We start from the raw sequence: 18,157 nt of genomic DNA, 5'->3' as shown, positions 1-18,157 counted from the left end.
CTTTTGATTTAGCCGCAACCATGTACAACACATTGGTAATTATAACCGCCATTTTAGTTCCTCATGCACATAGGTCATCATCCCACTCTATGAGTCTACTAGTTATATTTCAAAAATCCAACCGTACATCACATAGGTCATCCCTTAAAGATCATTTTTGCCAAAAATAAATAGAATAAGAAACTTTTAGAATCTTGAATTGAAAGAAAAGTGTCTAAAATACAGATTTTCGAATGAATACAGGTATTGAGAACATCATCCCACTTTATGGGTCTACGTGTTATATTTCGAAAATTCAACTGCACATCTCATAGGTCATCCCTTAAAGATCATCTCTGCCAAACAAAAGAATACAAAACTTTTAGACTCTTGAATTGAAATAAAAGTGCCTGAAATACAAGCTTTCGAATGAATACGGGTAATGAGAACATCATCCCACTGTATGGGTCTACAAGTTATATTTTGAACATCTATAAATCTCATAGGTCATTCGTTAATGATCATCTCTACCAAAAATAAAATGAATGCGAAACTATATGACTATTGAATTGAAAGAAAAGTGTCCGAAATATAGATTTTCGAATGAATACGGGTAATGAGAACATCACCCCGCTTTATGGATCTACGAGTTATATTTCGAAAATCCAACTGTACATCTCATAGGTCATCCCTTAAATTCATTTCTGCAAAAAATAAAAAGAATTCGAAATTTTTAGACGGTTGAATTGAAATAAAAGTGCCCAAAATACAAATTTTCGAATAAATACGGGTAATGAGAACATCATCCCACTTTATAGGTCTACGATTTATATGCCAGTAATGTGGAATGATTTGCGTTCAACTTGACATGCTTGTCTATGCCTTGAACTAACCTTCAATTTGCTTGACACTCCCTACCTTTTATGACTCTTTGCTACAAATTTTCGAATAAATACGGGTAATGAGAACATCATCCCACTTTATAGGTCTACGATTTATATGCCAGTAATGTGGAATGATTTGCGTTCAACTTGACATGCTTGTCTATGCCTTGAACTAACCTTCAATTTGCTTGACACTCCCTACCTTTTATGACTCTTTGCAAGGAATAGCTTGCCCTTGGTTGCGCATGATTTTTAAGATAAGGGTTTAGGACGGTGGAATACTTTGAGGAAACTAACCGTACCCACCATCATCTCTTCCTTGTCTACCACCATAAGAACCAACTCTACTACCACCTCCGCCACTACTGTCATAACTACCGAAATAAACTCTATTTGGGTTTGAGCTCAAGGGCTCCATTGTCTCTGGGTTCAAGACGAGAAGAAGGAATTAGTGGTGGTTGAAATAAACCCTATTCTAAACCCTACTGCACGATCACCACCAACACCCGAAGAAGAGGGCATGCCACAATTACAATGACAAAGATAAAACATGCTAAGGCATGACCGGCTAAGCATGTTCTCCCTTTATCACACTTTGCCTTTGCCTTACTATGCCTAGCCACGGCATGCCTCACCCTTATGTGCCTTGCCTTGGCATGGAAAGGGGCTTCCATTGTTTATCTTGCCTTGTACACGGCTGATATTTACATTGGACACACAGTTGGGGTTTAGGTCGCTATTGTTTTCTAATTGAATTACGTCTTTTATGCCACTTTATTCTTTGTAAAATTGAAAGTTAAATATTCATCAAAAGTTGGGGTTAAACAATGGTCACTTTTACGCTTGCATCACATGGTAAATTTATTTGTTGCAGACAAATATCGGGTGTTAACTGCATGGATTACACAAATTATGAAAGGCTCGTGAATTTACAATTTGAAGTACCCAATGCTTTTGATTTAGCCGCAACTATGTACAACACATTGATAATTATAACCGCCGTTTTAGTTCCTCATGCACATAGTTGTACAAGGAATGCAATCAGCATAAGTGGATAAGGCATTGTCACAGCAGCTGCATACAATTTGTTCAGCCACAACTATGGCAATGAGGACATTTAACATCAAGTGGCCTGCAATTCTCAATTGGACGGTTGGACCTACTGACAAATTTGTAAAGTCAAAATACAAGGGGAAAGCCATCTATATTTTCACCGAATCACGAATACATGCAACAGAGGCTAAAAAATCAATACTTCCAGTCCAAGAAAAAAAGCATGAGTATCCCACATCCATCCCCCCTGGCGGGATAAAATTTCAGCGCCTCAGAGAAGTGACTAACTTCAGTACTTTGCAGCCAAATTTCATTACGAAGTACTTTCCAGCGCCCTTCCCCCATAAAGGCCAGACTAGAAGAAAAATGAGAACCTCAAAAGCTTGTGAAGATACCTTAGTGCTAATATCTCTGTAATACATGCAAGACCGCGAGTATCATATAAGGTCATGTTGTAGGCCGTGTCATAGTTGATAAGCCACGCCCAACAGGGAAGATTCCTGGAAACCCATCATCTGATTCTTCGACTTCTAAAGAAGTAGCACAGTACAGGTTTTCATGAGATAGAGAAAGCAAGTTGAACTGATGAATGGAACTAACACTAAAATGATGAGGAAAAAGGTGAGATCTTTCGAGGTCTCATTGCCACTCTAGCTCAAGTAAAAACCATTGTTGATTGATTATACTCTACTGAATTTTTAAAAGTTTCAACTATGGTATGCGGATTGAAAAGAGTAGAACACAGTACAAAATATGTCGGACTCACCAGTTATTTCATCTCCGGCTTGAGCTCCGGCAACTCCGATGCATGAGTACAAAGAATCATCGCCTACTTTCAATTGATCATATGCAAGGTATATGTCATCAATAGAAGCAACCTCATATAAATTTGTGAGATCTTTGATGCACGATATGTCCTGGAACAAAAAGCATTAGAATCAGAATATCTTCATGTAAACAGTTTATTTGATTATTGGCCATTATTTATTTTTATCTTTTGATCAACTGAACAGCCACCTATTATAAATCAAAGAGATAATTAAGCACTGGTACAGGAAAAATATCAACTTATATTTTTTTATTATTATCATCTGTAAACACTAAAGAACCTTTCTGTTTACCTTCCTTGGAACAGAAAAAGCCTGCAAATGAGCTAACAGTCCAAGCCAATACACATTTGACTTGATCTCAGCTTCATGCCTCATCAGAAGGGTCCGCTTTGCCTTATATTTTGAGTAAATAAACAAGTGACGTGGTCAAGAGAATCCCACTTTACTCTAAAACATGATAAAATAAAAAAACCCAAAAGAAAAAAAAAAAAGGAAGAAGAAACTAACCCTGTCCAGCTCCCTTTGGCAAATCTTGTTGCCATGTAAACCTCTAAGGACATTCTTGCATGCATCCACAGCTTTGTGAACCTGAATACTCAATAGACCTAAACATGTGAAGAGAGTGAAAAGTGACGGAACATATTCTGCTCACATATATACAAATAGAGCATACACACCTTCGCAGGGGTTGATGTTACAGATATGACATACCATCCAAGATTCAGCCTATCAAAAAGGTTCAACTCGAATGATACATCATATGTCAATCCAAGAGAGTCTCTGACAGTCGTAAAAAGCCTGTGCAAAACCACATAGAATACTTCACCACCAATAAAAATAACAAGAACCACATATTAGTCTTAAATAGCATCTTGAATTAATGATCAAAATCTGCCCATAAAAGAAAGGTTAGTTTCCAATTTTGTCCTTCAAAATCAGTCAATTTGGTTGTTCAATTGTTAGGTGAACAATAACAGGCTTACATTTTGATGTTGAGGGATTGCAAAGCTACAAAAGGCATACAACATAATATTACTGCCACATCAGTAACATGTAAAAGACATAATAAATTTGGTTTAGGTTAATAAATATATCCATATTTCGGGATAGGTTGACGTATTTTAAATTACTTATAGGTTCCTAAAATGTGTTAAACAAAAACAGGATTATCACCATCACCAACCCCAAAATACATCTGCCATCGTCAGTATCACCACCTCCATATCATTTCAATATCCTTGCAAACCATCTCCCAATTTCTTTGTAATTGGTTATAAAGGAGACTAGAACCCAACTCTCAGCCTACACGGCTACGCCTAACCAGAGTATCTTGCATAAGAAATTTTGTGCTATAATTTTGAGACATCCGTCCAAAGTCTGCTGTAATAGACAGTTGAGGACATGACATGGTGTCCACCCCACGTTGTACTACTTCGGATGCTTAGAAAATTACACCTCCAAACTGATAACGGTATTCAGTACTGTTTTCAAGAAAAGTATAGTGTTTTTATTTTAACAATCATTTTGGTCAATATGGTTGTTGCCCAACATGTGCTCCACCCAATAGAGAAAAGTAATACATTTTGCGCATAAATAGCTGACCATTCAGAAGGATGAACACATTCATAGATAAACTAGAAGTTCACATGCATGCTTTGTACCAAGCAAAAAAAATTACCTAGAATTTATAATCTCAGCCAGGAGCCCCATTGTGATGCCAAAGAACAGGGGATGACCACAGAGTTTTCTTTGCACATCCTTCTGAGTATCCTCATCCACCATAAGCAGCTCCTCCGATTTCAGTTCTGCATCTACATCAGAAATTACAGCTACAACACCTCTCTCAATAAGATGCAAATTCAAAACCTAATTCCAGTTTTGATAAACTCACCATCGTGAGTTGAAATATGACTAACTGACTCAAACAGATCTTTGCCATCGACTGTAAAACCCCATCGGTTTGGTGCAGGGCCTGCAATATATGCACATGCTCTCTCATCCGTATCTTTCAAGAATACCTGCTTAGATGTAAATGAACCATGAGCACAATTCAAGGTTACAGAACTTCTGTCATCCAAAGTATCAAGCTATAAGTGTACTCACTTGCTGAGACTGCAAATCAGAAGGAGCTGATCGGAATACAATAGGATTATAAGCATTCTCCATCTCATAATTTCCTTTCGATCTTACAGTTCCCAAGTAATCAAGAATACAAGACTCAACATCCTCCTCTGAGAAGTCCCCAACAATACTTACCTATGCAATAAGCAGACACGGCCATATATAATGAGAAATGTTGTGTATTATAAATTATTCGTCATGTGCATACTTTTTAAAACTACAAACAAATCAGCAAATTACGCACCTCCATGTTACTGCCTACAAATTGGTTCATCACTGCATCCTTTACAGATTGCAATGTCAAATTTTGCAATGACTTTGGTGTGGGCTCTACAAACCGCTCGTCTCCGTCCATCATTGCTAACATGAGTTTGTGAGCAGTTGAGCGCTCCAAGCTTTTGGGAATGGACTGATAATATGATAAATACAATTGCCTTGCTCTATCAAATGCATCATCCAGCCAGACACTATGCTGCAAGTGAGCAAACATGCATTATAAATTAACCCATTACAAGGCATGCATCTCTAATGAGATGACTCCTACGGAGCAGGAACTACAACAACATTGTGCCCAAAACATGTCGACAACAACAATGACGAGAATCCCTCATGGAATCCACATACCAGAACAGAGAGACTAAAAGTTATGATGGGTTACCTCAAGTACCATATGAAGCAACTGGAAAGCCGCACGCATTCCATTATCTCTTAAAGTAAAACGGAATTCCATAGAGATAAATTCCTCGGTGGACTCCAATGAGCAGTTAATCAGGTGATTCACACAGAACAGTTCTACCTGATAAAAACAATTCGCATACATAATACATAATAATAGCAAAATGAGGAATTAAAGATAGTGAAACAAATGGCGAGATCCTAATATTAAACAATAATTACAGACAGCATATGGATAATCTGAGCATATGATTAAGGATCTCATCTAATTAAGCAAATACATGTCACAAATATTGCAACTCAATGACATCAGTTGGCAACAAATATGATAAGGAATAAGCTCATGAGCATGCTTCAAATTCACATTTCTTGGAGGGAGAAAAAGTTTATGGTTATAAGTTACAATAACAAACATGCAGCACTGAGCTATTTACTAGATATTTATTTAACACAGAATACAGAAGAACACACCAGCTATTTGCTCTTCCAACAACTAGTGAAGTTGTGAATGCTTGTTTACACAATGAGCATTTATGATACTTAATTGACTTACCAAGAACCTTTCTCAAATATATAATTTATAGAATTATTAAAGAGGAAACAAACTCCTATTTAAGTAGTTTAGCTATACTATTGAAGAAACAAAAAAAAAAAAAAAAAAGAAGCTCCATGCATCTGATATATAGACATATATAAAATTGTGACAAAGAGAGGAATTGACATACCTGCTCCCTTGAGAAGTTGCCAACACAACCTCCCTCACTAAGAGTTCGTACACCCACAACAACAGAACCTCTGGACTCAGAACTTTCAGCTGCCCGTCCACCGCCAACTATAAGCCGCATTACACCTCCCCTTGCCTCACTTTTTGAAATCTGTAATGAACAAAGATATAACTTGTTATTATTAGTAACAGTCTTTACTCTGCACATATACATCTAAACACCATAATCATCTACAATAATGTATCTCGTGATTAAGCTCTGCTCACTTTTTCACTGATTCTCTATGTCAATCTAAGATTTTACACAAATAAGTACATGACTCACAAGACAAAATGACTGACTTAAAAACATTACCAAATCTTCAATTACACATCAATGAACCCATTACCATATAAACATCAGATGAGATACCTTGTAATTTACAGAAATTCCATTTGACAGATGACATTTAGTGATCCCCGTTTCTTTGTCATAAACTTTAGTCACATTTATTTCTGGACTACAGGGAATGAAGGATGGCATGCGCTGCTGCCTTAATTCATGTAACTGCAACGAAGATATCAATTCTTTTGGCACCTCAAGCTGCGCAAAACAGAAGAGAAAAAGAATCAGCCATAATCATAAATTTGACAGCATAGATATATATAAAAACTTAAGCCAGTAAAAGTGAGAAAGCTAAGTTTATGAAAAAAATGACACCTCTGGCTCAGGTTCAATGGGTTCCTCCAATCCAGCTTTAGTAGCAGCTATAATCTCATTAGAGGAAATGGTGAACTCAGTTTCACCTATTCCCTCTACATGCACTCTCTTTGGAACACAAGCAACAATCGCTGCAGGAAGGGGTGCAGTAGGATTTCCAAAATTAGAAACAAATTCCAACACCTTGGCGCCAATAGAGTTGACCTACACACAAAAATTTGAATTATATGTGGTATAGTTCATCAATCTCAGTGCACATTGCCTCATAGTATCAAATTTTTCTTTGCCTATAAGTTGGCAGGTAAAACTTGAACCCTTTGAAATCTTGTCAAACTTTGAAAGGAGACTAAGTAATAAGGCTTAGTAAGATTTTAGCATCATGATCACTGTTTTCTAGTTTTCCAACAGTGTGTGTTACCCCGGATCACTACACATATACATATATGCTCAGGACCACTAAATTGACTCCAACTTTATCCTCTAATTATCTTCATGATTAAGAAAGACACAAAAAGTCATTTGTAATTACAAAGTCTTAACCAAGAAAAGAACAAAATTATACATACACAATTACATTTATGATTAACCATAATACAAGATTCCATCAACAACGGAATGCAGTCATTGCATTACAAGTTCTTAACCAAGAACAGACACAAAAAGTCATCTGTGTTCCATTACATATCTTTATTACTAAGATAAAGTATATAAACTATAAGTTAAATCTTATATCATATAAATGATAAATTAAACAAATTCTCACCAGATCAATCTTTTATTTTTTATGTGTCGTGACTTGTTAAAAATATACCAAAGTGACCCTACATAGCACTCTAATGTGTCACGCAGTCCAAAATGGTGAACTATCCTATTTGTAACAGGTACACTTGGCAATATTGATATGGCATGTATTAGCATTATAAAGTACAACTTCTAAGTGTGCTTTTTTTTTTTTCTTTGGGAGAGAATCTAGTTGTGCTTTTTTTTTCTTTGAGAGAGAATCTAGTTATGCTTATATATGCCTTTTATGGTTAATTCAGATCAAGTAACAGAAACAAATGATAATGACTTTGAACATCACCTCTTCAAGAGTAACTGTTCCAGCAACAGCAACCAAACTCTCGTGTCCTTGCCTCTGATCCATTACTGTATGCCCCAGCGCATCACTCTCCATAATAAAATCCAAATTATCAACAGAAGACACATTATCTATCATAGCCGCCAGATGTTCACTATCTTTTAATAAGGCATCCATATAGCGAGTTAATTCACCCTTAGTAACACCAAATTCCTTGAGCCTTCTAACCTGCACCGAATAAAATATAACAAATGAGTTATGTAACATATGTAACTGACATGTAAACTACATTCAGAAAATCATAAACAAACTTCCTTTCCAAAGTGTATGGAAGATCAAGATAGAAATACCAACCTCTTGTACAGCAACTCTAATTGCACCTTGCCAATTCTTGGGTTCGGCAGTTACCGTAAGAGTAGTGACAGTACATCCTTCCCTTCCAGAGTCACTATGATCCAATTCAATTGAAGTAAATGGTGGATTTGAACTCTGTCATTTCTAAAGATTAGCAAACTTACAAAGAGCTGCAAGGTTTCTCAAGTAAATACATAAATTAAGTACATGACAGGATTTCAGGTATACAAATATGAACATTTCAGATATTAGCACTTAAAAAGAAATAGATGGTAACTGATTATTAGCACTCAAAAACGACCTACAAAAATGGGATATTCAGCCTACAATATCTTCATAGAAAACTTTGGTGGTGTGCAATCTTGGCTCTTTTGTGGATTGTTTGGCTGTAAAAATAAAGTAAATTATTTTATTTTGCTTTGAAGGTGTAACTACCGTGATTTTGATGGACTTCTCCTATTTTACCTGTATCTTTTTTTTTTCTTTAATTAAGCTAACTGGAAATTGTGCTTGTAACCCTAAAAATGCACCTTGTATCTTGTATTAATTCGGAAATGCAAAGCAGACAGAAATATTCTCTTCATTAGAACATTTCGCAAGTCACCATATGTTTGAACCCTGCTCACAGGAACCTGCAGCAGTTCCACAACAAATATTAGTGAGAGAGAAAGAGGGGTAACTAAATCTCTAAAGCACGTAATTAATGCAACTCTACAAGACCCCTTATACCTTGCAGAACATATTAAATGAAAAATTTTGAATCAATTCATGCTGAAAAATCTGTGGAGGCTTCAAATCCTTATTACTTCCAGGAAGTGACCAATTATGTTTCACAGGAGGACGAACAGTGTGCCTTTCCTTTTTAAAGATTTTAGCTTGATCAACGGAATTAGAAGAACTTCCAGTCAGCCCAACTGAAAGCTTGGGCACAAGGTAACTAGCCATTGCACCAAAAGCATTAGGAGCAGGTGCAGGAACTGTCTCATTTTCTAGGCCAGTTTGTCCAAAGACAGCCTGCAATAAAGCAACTAATTTTATTCTAGTTATGACTCTAAAAGTGAACACAAATTACTCAGCTAGACAGGATATAAATGGTTCAATAAGTGAGCTCTTGCATACTTCAATCTGGTAAATCGTTTTTGAGATGTTATCAATGTCCCCAACAATGTATAAGCTTGCATTTGCAGGGAAGTACCAACGCTCATGGAATTTCCTTATTTTATCTACATCCCACTTCTTAATCTGCTCTTCTAACCCAATCGGGAACCTTTTGCTAAGCTTGTTTTCAGAATGCAGATGTTGTAATAACTGCACCCAAGATCAAACGAGTAAAAGTTGAGATATAGCTGAACAAAAAAAATTATTAACCGGCTTCAGAAAATAATAAAACTCCCCAGTCAAACCTGGCAGTCAATGCGATAATCTATAGTATTCATCATCTGTAATTCTGACAGAATCGCACGCCGTTCTTTTTCAACACGAGAAGAAAGGAATTTCGGGTGAAAAGCAATCTGTACACATGCATGAAGCACAAGTAAATAAAACTCGAAACCATCAACTTCCAGTTCAGTCTTTTTTATTTAATTTTATTTTTCCGTCAAATAGATGATTATACAAAGGTATTCTGAAAATAATGAAGTGATGAATCGAAGACAATATAATAAGTCCATACAAATATCTACAATATATCTACACCCAGGAATATACCTAAGCCCATATAGAAAAATCAATCATCCATACCTCATTCAAGGCATCCAGTACATACGGAAGCAGATCATCACCATCAGAATCCTGGAGGGCAACATATAGTCGTCAATATGTTATTACGTTTAGAGGCCTAGGTTGTAAGAGCGATATACATATTAGCTTAAAGTGAATTAGTCTTTTCTATTCTTGCAAAAACATAACAAAGTTTTGAAACAAATAGTTACATATTCATTCTCAAATCCTTAAAGCTATGTATTCGTTCTGTTTGATACATAAATCCACAAATACTTAAAATGACAAAAATTCAATAATGTTGGTGCAACGAGAAAGGACCTTTGAACTGATGGGCGAATGGATGTGAAACACTGTATGATGGAAGTCAGTGTAAGCATTGGATCGAGCCCCTGTCCCAAGAAGTTTCTCACGTTTCTTACTTCCAAGGAAAGCAACATGTTCAATCATATGTGCAATTCCTTGCTCATCGTCTTCCTCATCGATTGATCCTGCATGAACTTCCATGTGTGCTTCAAACCTAAACTCCAACAAATGTGCTCTATTGGTAAGGGATATGAGATTATCTTATAAGTAAGCTGCACATGAAACCTGGCTTTTGCATTTCCAGCATAAGCATAAAGCATAAACCAATTATAAGTGGTCCTGTAAGGAGGCCAACCTGTTTGGCGGAACTTTATTTGGTAAGATCAGATAGCGCAGCCCATTTTTTAGTTGCCCTCGATACAACTTTGGATGAGATGGAATTTCAGAACTTAAAAACCCCTCTAACTCTGTTTTTTCTACTCCAGGATATAATAAATCCAGCTCCTGTTTCTCCAGAATACCATCTTGCCAGGCTGTACTTGCTGCATGTGGCTCATCTGGGCCCACGGTTGCGTATGAAACATGAGCATGTTTGCCCTAAAAATTATATGGACCACAATAAGTCAGAAAAAGGCTGTATTGAAAGCAAGAGCAGAAGTTTCCTATTGGAACCTTCAACTGCACCAGTAACTGTTATTTTCCTAATGAAAATTTTTTAAAAAGTCACTGATAATTGGGCTCCTTGGGGAAGTGCTTCTAAAATGACTAAAAGCATTTTTGGTGAAAATGTTTTTGGAGCCAATCCTTAGTAAAAATGCAAGTGAATCCTGAAAAAGCAGTTGAAGTGCTTCCTACAAAGAACACATAACTGGTGCTTCTTGCAGGAAGCACTTCGAGTGCTTTTGGAACCCAAAAACATTCTCTCTAAAAGCGCTTTCAGCTGTTTTAAAAACATGTTGTCTTGTGAACGCAAAGTTTCTTAAAAATTCACTGAAAGACTTTAAGTTTCGTAACTTATTTCACATCTTAAATTATTGTTGCATAAATGCAACCCACATAGAATGTGGCTCTGTAATTCAATCAAACTGAACAGTAAGTTTGCTGTTTTGAGCTGAATCATCATTGTAAATCTGTAATGTCAAACGTTAAAATAATATTAACAATTTCTCAACTGTTTTTGCAGGGATTCGCCCGCCACTGTACCAAACAAATGAGAATAATTTCCGAACCTCGAATATGTAATCATGAATGCACACACAATATAGACATACGGTACAAACATATCTAAACACACCAGCTAATAGTTAAACACAAGGCATAAAATGCAAGACTGAGTAACAAAATGCATCAACAGAAGGAAACTTGGGGTGCTCTACTTACAGCAACATATCCTAGTTTAGGCTTGACTAAACAAAAAGACGTTTTGTCATTAAAGACCCTTGGTGTAGATGTCCTACAGCGATGACGACTTCTGTTTTGGCAAAAAGAGCTAGTAATGCAGTTATACTTTCCTGGAAAAAGTGCTTCAGTCACTGGCTCTCCAAGCATGGAGACACATTGTTCCCATGTATTAATTTTCTTTCTATGTACACCCGATCTACCTGCACCAGCTTCGAGTAGACGCCTTTCACCCACAAGAAATTGACCAAAAAGTCAACAAGAGTGATATAGAGGGCACTGAAAATGTATTGCACTATAATATAGAGGAACATTTTAACACAAGCAATATATTTAGGTCCACACTCCACAATTATTAAACATGTTATATAGGCAGTGAGCTGCATAGTGCATAGTAGTCAACACTGTTATCTTCAGGTTAAGTGGGTTGAACTGAAAGACAACCGGTTGGCAAAAAGATTAGGCAGTGAGCTACAAATTGCAAAAAGATTAGCCAGTCATACTTGTTCTAATAGTATATACTACATACTATACACAGAGCCCTTCCATAGAGGGATCCAATATGGAAGGGCCAGCATACACACACACACACACACATATATACATATACACATATATATATATGTATGTATATATGTATATATGTGTGTGTGTATAGCAAACAACAAACACAATCTACCTCAAAATTGGAAGAATCAATAAATTAAACAAGAATGAATGCCTAATTCTGATGTTTTAAGCAGCAAGTATGGTAGAAGTTGTGCACTTTTTCTTTTTGTTTTAGAATCGGCGTTTATACCAAAAATTAGCAGAAACAGGGGTGTGAAAAGCAGAGTCTTCAAAATGACGTGTTGCATTTATTACGAGTACATGTGATTAGCGTGACACTAGCAAGATTAAATATCAAGATTAGGATTAGGAATACATACAAGGACTATGAAGAGAGAGAGAGAGAGAGAGAGAGAGCATAGAAACCCCTAAGGCAGAAGCTAGGATTTGAAAGAAAGAGAGATGAAATTACCTGGTTGGAGAAAATAAAGACAGACGATTGATATGCAAAAGGGTGAGAGGAACACGAGCACTGCGAACACAGACCACCGAATTCAGCCGCCTATTCGAATAAGTGTCGTCGTCTCTGCTTATTCTCCGGGACGGATGGATTAGGGGGACGTTTACAACAAGAGAGTTTAAAGCTGCCATTGCTCTGCTCTGCGATTTTAGATTCAGTTGAGACTTGAGAATTGGAGTTGATCAGATAATATGGAGGTAGAAACACAGAGAGAGAGTTGAAGTAAATTATAATCCACGTACTTGTCCTCCGCCTGGGTCCTGACCTGAGTCCTGACTTTCTGAGTCAGTCGTGCGGCAAGGGGCGTTACACACAAAGGGTTTGTGTGCCGCAAAAGCCTAAGGGGGCTTTGGGTGCGAGCGACATATTGGATACGAAGCCCTCCTCTTCATTAGAAGGTCTTTTTTTTTTTTTTTTTTTTTTTGAAAGAAAATATAATTTTACTAATCCGATAAGAGGCTACATGCCAACACAAAGGAAGGCAAAATAACCCACATACATTTGGGAGAAACAGATACATAAAAGTCTAATCCAATTAAATAAAACTAAAATGGAAACCCAAATTCCTAATTTCCGGCCGCAAAAAGTAGCGTTTGCTGCCATCACCGTCAGAAAAGTCTTACTAGCAGCTACCGAAGCAGCATCACTAGAGAAAGCGACCAAGTGGTGAAAACAAACAAGACATCGCAGCACAAAAGTACCAAACCCACGCTACATCCAAATTTCTTCACCAAAGACGCAGAACCAAAAGATAGTCACCAGATCCAAATCTCATTCACTAATCCCTACAAATATATACAAACACAGTAACACATGGATAGAAGGTGAGGCTAAGGGGTACATAAAATACCCTTAATTTGACCGAAGCCGCAGTACACTTAGCCTCAAGAAAAATCCGGCAAGCCGTTTTTTGGGGTAATAATGAGGAAGGGAAATAAATCTAGCAACCAGACCGAAGTCTACATATCAAAGACTTAATAAAGCTTTTGGGCCTATTCTAGTCAACATGCCACTCTAGTCTCTAGCAATGTGTACCTCAGTTTACGTGCAAATGGCAGACCTATGTGATTATTTGGCTTCTAGATAAGAGTATTGTTAATGAGAAATGTTGGTATGAGAAGATGAGGGGGGCACCATATTTTAGTTATTATGTAGAACTTATCGTTGGTGACTAGTTATTTGGTTGTTATGTTTAGTTATTATGTAGAACTTGTATGTTGGGTGACTAGTTATTTGGTTGTTATGTTGAATCGATAAGGTAGGGTTTATGGTTTAGGGTGATGAATTATGTATGATGTGTGATGTAGTTTCCATGCTGTAGTATTTAGCACGTTAGATGTTTGATTATGAGAATGCACCATGTAATAGTGTGGTACATCGATGGTCTTGCTTAGTTAATCCGTATTAGGGGATCATACTATCATAAGTATGCCGAGGGTCTTGCCTGATTAATCCGCAATGGGGGACCACTCTATTATTTGTCTGCTTTTGGTTCTATCTAGTTAATCCGGATTAGGGAACCATATGGTCATGCTTGGTTAATCCGCATTGAGGCCCACATTATGATTTGTTTGCCTATAGTTCTGCCTAGTTAATCAGCATGGAGGGGTCACTACCTATTTGGTTACATCGTTCCATAAGTGGTCATGCCCGGTTAATCCACATTAGGAGACCATACGCATTTTAAGGATGGTTTTATTGAGTTGGTCTAGAATCCATTTCCTACTGGTTTTGCTGAATTGGTCTGAAATATTAGATTTTTGTGAATAGAAGTTGCTCAAAATTACGCTCGTGTTTGTAACTGGTAAAAAATTACGACAAACCTTACAAAAATTGACTTTGTTAAAATTCGTGAATTAATGTTTGATCTTATTGATTGATTAATGTAGTTAAATGTGATTTTTTGTGCATCGTTGGTTCATTGAAATGTTAGTTGGTATTGATTATGGTTTTGTTGTAGGAAATTATTTTGAGGTATGTGAAAGATTGAATGACATATTGGTGCATCACTTATGTCAAGAGTTGTCTAAAACTTTATGTTTTCTTGCTAGGAATGTCATGAGAAATGCCAAAGTATAACAAAGAGTGAACTATGAATGGCTTGACCCCGTTTCAGGGTGCAGTCTAATATAAAATAAAAGGAAAGGATAATTGAACTATGATTTTTTTCGCTACTTCACTTTGTGATACCACTGAATTGGTTTATGAGTGCTTGTTTATGTATATTATTGATGTACAACATCTAGCTTGATTGTATGTGGTTGTCCAGTTACAACCTAACGTCACGTGTCAATCCTAAACGTGTCTCGAGATTGGGGTGTGACTGTATTACTCTTGAATTTTTCTTTTACATTCTCATTTGGTTGAAGGAAAAAAAAAACAAGAAGAGGAAAATCAAAATCAGTAAAAAAAAATTTGCTTAAAATTTTGAAATAAAATTAAATTATCAGGGGAGATTGTGGAGTTTTATTGACACACACTGACCAAGGTCAAGACGTGCTGGCTGTCACGTGAGGGTAACGTAACAAAATGCGCAACAGAAGAGATAATAAAAGAAAAGCGAATAAATAAAAAACCTAAAACCAAACTTATCTAAACTAAGATAACATAAGTGAGTGAAGGTGACCAAGCAAGTTATACAAATATCAGAGCATAGGTAAACGAAAGTGCAATCGAACCAACTAAGTACTAATTATACAAACAAGGAAAAGATCCCTACTTATTTATAGAGATGTCAGAATCGCCGTGAAAGTCCTCGTGAGCCACCAAGGATGACTAGCTACCTAGAACATGGAGGGGTGCAAAACAGAAAATGTGAGTGGGCAAAAACAAAGCTTTTGAAAACACAGTTGTCTTTATAAACATACTAACCCCTCACTGTAAAACCTGTATAATTTCCCAGAAAATAACAACACGTAGGTACATAAGGATAATGCTTACAAGCAGTGAAAATAGAGGTATGCCATGTCAAGATGTTCAACCATAAAATGTGTAAGCCAGGTGATACGAATCAATGTAAAATAGTATGTCAGCCGAAGTCACCTAATGTGACCTGTACGACTGAATCTATAGCTCATCAAGTTTGCTTGCACACGAGTCAAAACCACCTATTGTGGTCTGTACGACAGAGTTGGGTGTAGATAAGTACGCTCAAGTGCTACGATCACGTGAAGACTGTGCGAATAATCGCAGGTCACCTATAAGTCGGAACCACCTATTGTGGTCTGTACGACAAGGATGTGCACCAAACTTGGATCCAAGGTGAGCATATGGTGCGGGAAGTGAACATCACATGAAGGACTGTGTCCTGGCCAAGGCGGGAGCACTAACACCGCGGTGTAGGATAATGAGCTCAAAATGCATCAACTTATAACCACACACAATGCAACCAATACCATCATGATGTACTCACCTGAGCCTTTGCAGTCTCATCCAATACTATGCATAGCTATACTAATGCAATACTAACACATAATGCACACATGACATGGCATTTAAAACATATGTTCATTTAAAATAGTTTATGGGAATCATAAGCATATGTACATATATATAGAAAACAAAAGCCCACTCACTAGTAAGTAGCAGGATCGTAGCCCCCAAGTCTCGCCTAACCACACTAGTCCTCCGGGTACGTCTCACCTATATGCGAAATAACTAATTTTACATTAATTTTAAAGCACATACAGAAACCCTAGGAATAACTTCTCATACGTTGCTAAAATGGGGTGTTTGTATATACCAACGTGACCTACTCAACAATACGAACACCCCGATATTTGTAGATTAATTTCCTGACGTCTCACGCGCCCTCATGCACCGACCAAGGCACTGCCACACAAGCTAGCAACGCGCAGGCACGTGCCTGACACGCTGACGAAATCCCTAACGACGTTAGGGAATATTCCGTTTAAAAGGTAACGGAATTACCTGACACTATTGATATATTCTGTCAAAGTTGACGGAATATACTCCTCCTTCTTCGATGGCTTCGTCGGAATCTGCCGCCGGCCACGGTATGTGCCGCCGGTTTCTGGAAAATCTTAAAACTTTAATATCTTCATCATTTTTCAACCAAATTCCATGAATTTTATATGGATTTGAAGCTCTTAACTAGAAGAACACAATCTTACCTATTTGAGGTCCTAAAACCGACGAAAAGTGGTCGGAATAAGGCTTGGAACAACCGGCCAACCTCCAACTCCATGTTCTCGCCTATTCCAAAGTTCAAACTGCTCCAAAACCAATCTAGGGTTCCTATAAAATTGATTAGGACCCACCTCGAGCCTTTAAACCTTAGAAAAAGACCACGATCCCGACGTAGAAAAATACACCTCGCCAGAGCTCGCGAGTTCTTGAATTTCCGACGTCTAGTCCTCGACCTAAGGGTACCAATGAGTTCGTGGGGTCGAGGTGAGTGCAATGGTAGTGATTTCCAGTTCGATCTATGATGTGTTGATTATGATTGTGAGGTAAAGGTGGCTCGAGTGTACAGAAGGAGAAGAAAGAAGAAGAAGGTCCGAGAGAAGAGAGAGAGTGAAGGTGTGTGCGTGCGTGATTGGGCAGAAGGAAAAAGGAGAAAGATTTTTAATTTAATTGGGCCAAAGAAATCATGAACTAAGGTGATTGGTGGGTAAGGTATAGCCAACCCATAAAAATATATTTCTACCCATTTACACACTCGTTTGTTCGTAACTTCTTCGTTACGAATCCGATTCGACCCTAGTTCACATTAGCACACTCATGGCGTCGAGTACGATTTAAGTACGATGGTAGAAATAATAATTTAAAACTACATGTGTACATCCACGTCACTAAACCACGAGGCATTGCCATCACTTTACACACTCGGGGAGAAAAATATATAATAATTCGGAACGGATCGTCACATTTATCATAATAAATTTTGGTATAATTAAAAATGGATACATTTGTTATTTGCATATAAATTGTAATTTATTTTGAGACAACTTTCAAAGACCATTTTAAATAAGCGGACTCACATAATAGATAAGCAAAATTTGTGGGAAAAAATAAGGATTAACAAAATTTAAATAAGCGGACTCACATAATAGATGAGCAAAATCTGGGGACATTATCCTATTCCTATCCGTAGAGCCTTTGTTTTGTTTTGGTTGTCTTCCTACTTACTTTATTTGAAAAACCACTATTCAATTGAAATATTTTTTGTTTTGTTTTCCTTTTTTTTTTTTCCAATTGAAATATCTTTAGATTTAGGTTTTGAATCCTTGATTTTGAATGCTCTT

The 18,157-nt window shown here is 37.1% G+C and overlaps 1 protein-coding gene across 3 annotated transcripts; it reads right to left on the bottom strand.

Annotated features, from left to right (window-relative positions):
* Positions 1 to 1,791: 1,791 nt before the first annotated feature.
* On the bottom strand, positions 1,792 to 13,268 carry LOC137746313 (stromal processing peptidase, chloroplastic-like). Of its 3 annotated transcripts, XM_068486389.1 has the most exons (25): positions 13,133 to 13,268; positions 12,843 to 13,030; positions 11,804 to 12,047; positions 10,779 to 11,020; positions 10,439 to 10,637; positions 10,139 to 10,189; positions 9,802 to 9,909; positions 9,518 to 9,706; positions 9,128 to 9,412; positions 8,929 to 9,030; positions 8,399 to 8,533; positions 8,048 to 8,272; positions 6,967 to 7,170; positions 6,679 to 6,849; positions 6,268 to 6,417; positions 5,526 to 5,663; positions 5,112 to 5,339; positions 4,850 to 5,002; positions 4,638 to 4,764; positions 4,425 to 4,557; positions 3,424 to 3,544; positions 3,254 to 3,334; positions 3,038 to 3,139; positions 2,683 to 2,833; positions 1,792 to 2,446 (listed from the first exon to the last, which is right to left on the bottom strand). In XM_068486389.1, the coding sequence occupies exons 2-25, from the start codon at positions 13,019 to 13,021 to the stop codon at positions 2,364 to 2,366; spliced, it is 3,801 nt and encodes a 1,266-aa protein (XP_068342490.1). In that variant the 5' UTR covers positions 13,022 to 13,030; positions 13,133 to 13,268; the 3' UTR covers positions 1,792 to 2,363. The 3 variants fall into 3 exon arrangements, with proteins under 3 accessions (XP_068342490.1, XP_068342492.1, XP_068342493.1); XM_068486391.1 differs by having other exon boundaries at positions 4,425 to 4,551; positions 12,843 to 13,224; XM_068486392.1 differs by lacking the exon at positions 13,133 to 13,268 and having other exon boundaries at positions 11,804 to 12,024; positions 12,843 to 12,968.
* Between the last annotated feature and the right edge of the window lie 4,889 nt (positions 13,269 to 18,157).

Source organism: Pyrus communis, chromosome 9 (assembly GCF_963583255.1).
Source record: "Pyrus communis chromosome 9, drPyrComm1.1, whole genome shotgun sequence".
Classification (NCBI taxonomy): domain Eukaryota; kingdom Viridiplantae; phylum Streptophyta; class Magnoliopsida; order Rosales; family Rosaceae; genus Pyrus; species Pyrus communis.
Note: the sequence above shows the minus strand (reverse complement) of the source record. Positions and strands in the feature narration are given on the sequence as shown.